General features: G+C 53.7%; 1 protein-coding gene across 1 annotated transcript in view; it reads right to left on the bottom strand.

The window, feature by feature from the left end:
- Positions 1-3,003: 3,003 nt before the first annotated feature.
- LOC119091455 (sodium bicarbonate transporter-like protein 11) overlaps positions 3,004-8,114 on the bottom strand; it is a 43,077-nt gene continuing 37,966 nt past the window's right edge. The window contains exons 11-15 of the mRNA XM_037214253.1: positions 7,181-7,346; positions 6,452-6,625; positions 4,477-4,672; positions 3,341-3,510; positions 3,004-3,079 (exon numbers count right to left, since the gene is read on the bottom strand). Of these exons, the coding sequence (XP_037070148.1) occupies positions 3,016-3,079; positions 3,341-3,510; positions 4,477-4,672; positions 6,452-6,625; positions 7,181-7,346 (770 nt within the window). The 3' untranslated portion in view covers positions 3,004-3,015. The remainder of the gene's footprint in view (positions 3,080-3,340; positions 3,511-4,476; positions 4,673-6,451; positions 6,626-7,180; positions 7,347-8,114) is intronic.

Genomic DNA, 8,114 nt, shown 5'->3' with positions numbered 1-8,114 from the left:
GAGCTGAAGCACAAAGTGTGAAGAACACAGTCAGGCCTTCGGGCATTCCACCTGCCCACGTGTCCGGCCAATGGATCAGGATGTCCTGAAAGTAGGTCTCGAGCGGTGACTCACATGAACAGGGGCTGACCTGGTCAGCACCTGAGACCGGCTGGTAACGGGAGGTGATGACGAAAGCGCGGCCATTCGGCGCATATAAAACCACCCCGAAACTGTCCAGTTGTTTGTAAGCTAACTACCGTTACGGTAAGTCGTTTCAGTTAAACGGAATGTCTCACTTTTAAGACCTATCAGGAAGGGATACACATCGCTAAACAGCGTACGCTGGACATGGTCATGCTATTTGTTTACGTCACAAGTGCTGAACGTAGAACACTTGCGGACGAAAATGTTCGGTCTCAGTGCGTGACACTGCGCACGTATTCAAAGCCAACCAACCACTGAACAGCAACGGCGGTCGCGACCATACCCCTGGCCGCTGGTGTTGGCATGGCTTGTCTTCCGAGTATCCTGATTTGGAATAGGCCGGTGCATGAAGTGCTTTCAGGCGCGTAGGAGACAAAACGTTCTAGACTAAAATATTATGGTTGTGATTATCTCTTTGGACTGTTCTGTGGTTATATGAGTTGGGACCACCATACAGCAGTGAAACATTCCTTTAACTGGCTCGAACTGGCTTGAGCTTTACTGTAGCCTTACAAATGGGACACACCGTTTTCATCAGCGAGGACGCGGGGTTGTCACACCGTTTTTTTCAGCCAACTGGTGGACGCAATCATTGTGAAAGGTGGTGTCAGTGAAAGGTTCGACAGTCCGTGCTGTAGCCTGTACTATGACGGAACTGAGCTGATTCCTGACGCGACAGCTCGTTCAACAGACTATAATCGTTCGCCTGGAGAACGCCTGCACGGAGGCGGCCTTCAAATAAGCTGGGAGCCGCCGGGCGGAATGGAAACGCGTCGTATTCAGTACCTGTCGAGCGACAAGCTCATCCAACAGAGGGAGATTTATAGCGCACTAATGTTGAACGACACGCACCGGTGTTCTATGTCTAACGGCACGTGGTGGCCATCTCGGACTAGCCTAACATCCACTACCTTTTTATGTGTTTCAGCGTAACCGGCCGGTATTACCGGTAATACCGGTGCTGCCTAATTCGAACCCTGCACCTAACCTAACCCCATTTTTGTGACAACTGACGTGACATGCAGCGTAACTATCCTAACATTTGCATGTTTGCATGACACGACCCACGCCAGTCAGCCCCACACTGTGACAACAGCTCTCATTTTGATCTCGCGTAAGGGGTTTTGATTTCAAGCAAGCTTTTACAACAAAACGCTACGAAGTTATAAGTGGTCATCTGCGTAGCGCTAATGACACCAGCAAAACAAACCTAGCTCTTAAAATGACACGATTCGCCACAAAACGCCATCTAACTTCAACAGCAAACACAGATAAGAGCTGACCTCATGAACACAACATACATTAGCAAAGGGCCTATGAAACAATGCATCCACGCCGCCACGCTGCCCAACCTAAGCAGCTTGGCCCTCTAACGCTTTCAAAACCAAGCACACACTGACCTGGAACTCATGCTTACTGGACTGTCGCCCTGAGAAGCATATAACCTGTCAACAGTCCTGGCGCAGGGTGTCTAGCATGTCTACCACTGTGCTCGTCCCTACTCCCATCAGTGGCCTTGCATTGCTTTCAGAGTAGCCTTTGCACCGTACATTGCCCTTCGAAGATTGTCTAATGATTAAGATTGTCGTTGCGGGGACAGACCTCAGAAACGTCGAGTGCCGCGTATCTGAACTAGTTGGCCTTGGACAATGACCTCTGATGTTCACAGTTCCTGACATTATGGAGCTTATATACTGACACACCGCTGTTTACATTATCATCCTCGACTTTGGAAGCAGAGAGGAAACTGCAATTAGATTTCCAGCAAAAAAGAAGACCAGACTAAAACTAGAACTAGACATTTGTCCCGTGCTTTGCTATCCCGCGGTGGTAGCAAACTACACACACTGAGAGCATTGATGAACTAAGTTTTAAGATACTGGCAAATCGAGTAAAAAACCTTGACTAGAAACCAGTCCATTGGAGGCAATCTGGTAAACGCGTAATCTTATTCAATACATAAGGTAGCATCAAAACCTCGACTTTCATCATTAACGTTTAAGATACTCTCATCTCAGTTCAACAAGATTTTGTTCACATTTTTGTTAGAAGCCGAAATTACCGAGGATCTTTCCACGGTGATTTAGCACGGTTTCATTAGTCGTATTTTGCTAGTCGCACGTAGTCGAAATATTTCTGAGCATATTTCTGCGACACCCCTTTAAGCCAGTAACAAGAGTTCTCTATTCATTTCCTGGTAAACGTTGCCCGGATCGTCAGCAAGGGAAGTCAGATATATGGCGAGGCATTACAACGCGGCGATGATCGCTGGGTTTGCTGTAACTCTGAGAGGTCGAGAGAGAGAGAGGTCGGGTCACAGGTGGGGCCAGTTGCGTATGCCGCCAGTTGGCCGCTGCCCCTGGGAAGCAGGGATCCACCCGGGACACCACCATACTTGGCATGACGGATCTCAGTGACTCGTAACAACAGATCTGAAAAGCACGCCCTGGCAAGGCGGCGGCCAGTCCCTCCAACAAACCAGCAGGACTGCCAGCGCCACCTTTCAACCAAGTTCACACCGCGCACAACAGTCAACAGTGTCTAAAAGCGCTCGGCTAAAATATCCGCCAGTAACAACGCGCGGCCCGCCAGTGGGAGCAGCCGGGAATCACCGGGGTGGGGCCGCCACCCACCCACCCCCGCCGCCCGCCAAGCCATTGAGCTGGTGCCGCCGCAGCCGGCCGGGGCCGGCCGCGGGGCGGTGCCGATCCGCGTGAGCTGGCGCCCCTGCCGGACCTCGGCCGGGGCCCGGCTCGGGGCCCCGACCTGGGCCCGGCCCGGGCGCCGCGGCGGCCGCGGAAGTCGCTGGGCCGGCGCGACCGAGACCGGCTAGTGCTCCATGTCCATCGCGGTCAGGTACCTCTCCTCGATCAACAGCGGGATCAGCCGGTGCCTGCGGCGGGACGGCGCGTGCGCGCGCTGTTAACGGCGCGCGCGGGCCAAGCTACGACGTGAGGACACAACAGACGAACAAATAGATGAGCGGCTCTTTGCGTGAGCGGTTGCTTCACGACTGCCTACTGAGCCAGCCTTGTGACGGCCTAGGAAACGCCCACTAGCCTCAACCCACCGGACTACCTGCCGGCCGCACAGACCCCCAGCCCCGATCTCCACTTTGCTGCCACGAGCTCGCCGCCTGCCCTTCGCCGCTCACCGTATGGGCAGCAGCAGGAGAAGCAGCACCGGGAAGGTGGTCTTCATGTAGGACCATGGCGAGAAGCCGAACACGCACAGGATGCCCAGCTGCAGAATCTGGCACGCCGTGAACGTGTGGATCTTGCGCTGCGGCACGCGCCGGATGTAGTGGTTCGGCGGGTATGCCACCTGTCGGGCCGCGATGACGCTGGTGAGTGCCGACAGTGCTGAGTGTCCAGGACCGGCCGAGTGCCGATAAAGGCTTCGCACCCACCAGGCGATGCGAGAAGAGACATAACATTGGGACCCCACACTGGTCATTCGCCCTTTTTCCTCATTCTCGTTTCTCCCTGTATCCCTACAACGCCCGTTTATCCAGGACAAGCCGCTTGCATCAGCCATGAGCGGGGTTAAGCGCCCCCTGGCGGGAGCGTCGCCAGGGCGCCCGCACATGCCCCGAAGAGGGTGTGAGTGTCGTGGCTCTCCTCAGCGGAGGTCTCCCAGATCGCTTCCCTTCATCTCAAAGCTCTGAAATCGTCATGACTGGCCAGAAGAGCTCAAGTTCCCCCACCTCTCACCCTAAATGGAACCGGACCCGCCAGGCGGCGCTAGTGAGGAGGTTCGTGAATGGATGTCAGCATCTTTTTCAGTCTATTTCCTCGTGGCATTGCGTTCCCTGTACAACGGGCAAAACAGGTGCCCGCAGACCCAAACGTAGCACATATGAAATCGGCTCTGACACTTGGCGTATTCAGCGGGTGCTTCCCTCCTGCGTCACTACGGCTTCACCACGGCTTCATTTCAGAGAGTGAAAGGGCTTTATTTCTGGCAGACGGTGCCTTTCAGTGGAATTGTAAGACGCTGGTCGATTGGACGCAATGCTCCCGGATGGCGATGGAATGGCTGGAGTTGGTTTAATCAAATCCGGGTAAGACCCGTACTCAGTGACAGGTCATTTGGCAGGAACGTTGGCTGCACTTGACAGCTACACTCTGACAAATCGCGATCATCTGCTGACCTGACACAACACCATGCCGACATTATTGTCAAGCTGACATACGGGATGTCAAGCAGTTCTGGTCGTTCACGACGGCTCACCGTCGGCAGTGCGAGGCTCAGCGCTCAGCGCCATCATCCCACCGCCGGTCATCTCACCTGCTCCATGAAGAAGAGCGTGATGCGTTCGAACATCTGGTTGCCGTTAAGAGCCGTGATGGCCATGTAGAGGAAGAGGCCGTTGAGCACGGGCGGCGGGATGTAGGTCAGCGGGTAGGGCAGCAGCAGCACCGACAGGCCGATCAGCAGGTGCGACAGGATGCCCGTCACGCGCGTCTCCCGCACTTTGACGATGCTGAAGCACGCCGGCAACCTCAGTTGGGAAGGGAGAGCAGAGCGGCGACGGAACCCGACCAAGCTCTCAGCTCCTCTCTTAGTCCTGAGCGTATTAAACACTAATGAGCATCAAATAAAGATGTCGCGTTGATAAATATTCTGATTATATAGGCGGGCAGCAAGCAATATTTTCATACCAGACGATAAACAAGACAAAACAGGGCGAGGTCTCATATATATCAAACACTGATGCGTCGACATCACTGAAAGCGTGTTTGTCATGATGTCGGCATGAACAACGGACTAGTCACATGAACAGTCAGCGGGGCACTCCAGGCCCCCCCCCCCCCCCTCTTACGTTCTTACATCATGTCATCCCTTCCTCATGCCACGATGGGGAAGGGACGGCTTGATAGCATGACTTTGAGGAAGGGATGGCATGACATGACAGTAGAAGATCACGTGACCATTTCTATTAAAATCGCTAGCGACAGAAGTGTCTGCAACTCACAGCGTCGGCTGAGGTCTCAGCGTAGCACGCGCATCAAACATAGATACCGTGGTAGTGATATAAATTGCGTCGCAAACGTCCCGGCAATACCTTTGTAACGAATTGCCTGTTATAAGTCGTAAATTGACACTACCAGAACATCAATAGACGGGTTTCTGAGACAGGCCACGTTCGGAAAACTGTCAATTCCCGTAAATCGCCATGCCGAAAGCTTGGAGACGAAAGATGAGGCATCAAAATGACCCGAAACAGCCGAAAGTGGCCGTGGCCGTCAGATCCAGGATAACATGCCGACACACGGCGAAATTAATACAGGCGCTCATCCGGCTGAGACTGGCCACCCAAACAGCCTGGTTCGTGGCCCTTCCAGACCCATCCATGGGCCGCATCGAGCCTTCCATCAACCCCCCCCCCCGCGTCACGCAGCGGGCCACACAGCCGCCACTGCGATCGCAGCCGAGACCGGAGTCAGCCAGATCCGGGAGGGGAGGGGGGGGGGGGGGCAGGTGGCAGGCCATTGACGGATCGGGTGACAGCTCGCTCCCCTCTCTGCACCGGCGGCGCGTGCATTCGGCACGCGGCGCTGGCTGGCATACGTCATCGCCGCCGACAAGGCGTGCCATTATCGGCTTGTTGTGGTCCCCAAAGGAGATTGCTGGGGTGATGATGACAGCAGCAGACAAATGCGAAAAAGAGGGAGAGGAGAGAGAGAGGGAGAGAGAGAGAGAGAGAGAGAGAGAGAGAGAGAGAGAGAGAGAGAGAGAGAGAGAGAGAGAGAGAGAGAGAGAGAGAGAGAGAGAGAGAGAGAGAGAGAGAGAGAGAGATGAGAGAGAGAGAGAGAGAGAGAGAGAGAGAGAGAGAGAGAGAGAGAGAGAGAGAGAGAGAGAGAGAGAGAGAGAGAGAGAGAGAGAGAGAGAGAGAGAGAGAGAGAGAGAGAGAGAGAGAGAGAGAGAGAGAGAGAGAGAGAGAGAGAGAGAGAGAGAGAGAGAGAGAGAGAGAGAGAGAGAGAGAGAGAGAGAGAAAAGAGAGAGAGAGGGGAGGGATGGAGAGAGGAAGAGAGAGGGGGGCACTGCAATATGTTGCCGCGGCGTGACTCGCTCCGTTTGACATGATTTATCGCCTTCCAATTCGAGAACACCATCGCATTGGCAGGCGTTAATAGCGGCGGTGACTTTTCTGGTTTTGTTTCATTTTAAAATAAAACTTACGATCACGCGACATCGACACCATTGACGATGTTGCCCGCTTGCGCCGCTCAGCTGCGCCCACCGCCACCGCAGCACTCACATCTCGTAAACGTGGCCCTGCTCGACCCGCTCCTCGACGTCGGCCATACTGCGCACGTGCAGCGGCGAGTGCGGGATGGCCGCGTGCATCCATGGCAGGCCGAGCAGCGAGAGCAGCGCGTTCAGCAGCGCCACCACCATCAGGTCCAGGTGGTAGGCCGGCCCCTTCTTCAGCCTGCAACAAGTCGGCGTCACGGCGCTGACGGCTGGGGGGACGACTGGGCGCGACACGCTCTCGTGCCGAAGCGCGTGCGTGTGGCGCGTGCGTGAGGCGCGTGCGTGCATGTCAGGATGTCGCGATGCGGTCGGTGATTCGCACATTTCCGGAGAACTTAGATGTTGACAGATTCTGGCACAATATGTGTCTGATTTAATTGGATCATTCATGGGAAGGGAAAAGATCAATGTGCTATCGCAAAGGGTAAGTGAAGAGTTTGGATAGGTCTCAAAATACAATAAATAAATATGCCGCGACGGTCAGATAAGATGAGATTGTTAAAAAGTGCGCACTGGGTTTCGTCTCAGGAACATCAGTTTTGTTTTAAGGATTTAGAATATGCAGGTTTGCCTCTTGTTTGGTGATCCTGTATCAACGGCGTGTTCTTTGCCAGTACCAACCAACGGAAGACGGCATCTTTCTCTCTCCGACCGACCGCGCAAGCAGAATCTTTAAACCCCCACGATTCCATGGGCTTGGGTTCCACCACTGGCGAGCGCAGCTCGGTCTCACTTGTTGCCGGGGTTGTTGACCATGGCGCTGGTGATGTTCTGGTCCATGAAGAACAACAGGGAGAGGCAGAAGCCGAGCAGGGCGGAACCCAGCACTGCCGCCACACTCATGTTCTGCATGGCCACCAGGCCCAGCGCCTGCTCGTCCTTGTACCGGAACGGGGCCACTGAGGTGGTCATCCGCCGAGGTCAATGACACGACATGTCCGCCAGGGCATCCCCCCGCGCGTGCGGCTCCCTGACGTCTGGCTTCTTTGGCGCATGCTGTTGCCAATGTGTGGTGTCTTGTGAAATGTGTCACGTTCATGAAAGCTAACCCGGGAACACGGCACCGGCCTTTAAGCTTATACTTTTTAAAACTGAAGGGTGTAATTTCACATCCGGTCTCCTGCATTTAAAGCATCGAAACGTTTGGTTACAACAATATGCTGAACAGTTTGAGTAGAAACTAAATACTTTTTATAAGAAAGGGAAACCTTTAGCTCCTGATTTTGCGTCATTATACCGGTATTGACCGCAGTACCGGCAGTGGCGGCACTCAGATGAGAACCATGAATACAATCAGCGTTGTTGAACCAGTACCGCATATTATTTTGAAGATTGCGACCTCAACATAAGAACTTCCAACTCATCATGCCGAGACTAGATACATGAGGCATGCACAGAACTTCCAACTTATAATGCCGAAACTAGATACATGAGGCATGCACAGCAAGGATTCAGCCAATTGCATCAATTTTGTTGGCCCGACTTTGAGATCCATGATGACAGCCGGTGACAAGGCTTGCAACAGTTCAGTTTTGTTTGTCTTCTTCCATCTTTGAGCGTGCACCCTGTCTCCCGTGGTAGCTGAGTTGAACAATCGTGGCACTCAGTAACTGAGTGACATAATCACGGCACTCAGTAAATGGGTAAAATAATCACGGCGCAATAAT

Source organism: Pollicipes pollicipes, unplaced genomic scaffold (assembly GCF_011947565.3).
Source record: "Pollicipes pollicipes isolate AB1234 unplaced genomic scaffold, Ppol_2.1 Scaffold_3447;HRSCAF=4054_pilon_pilon_pilon, whole genome shotgun sequence".
NCBI classification, from domain to species: domain Eukaryota; kingdom Metazoa; phylum Arthropoda; class Thecostraca; order Pollicipedomorpha; family Pollicipedidae; genus Pollicipes; species Pollicipes pollicipes.
The sequence above is the reverse complement of the archived record's forward strand: the minus strand, read 5'-3'. Positions and strand labels throughout refer to the sequence as shown.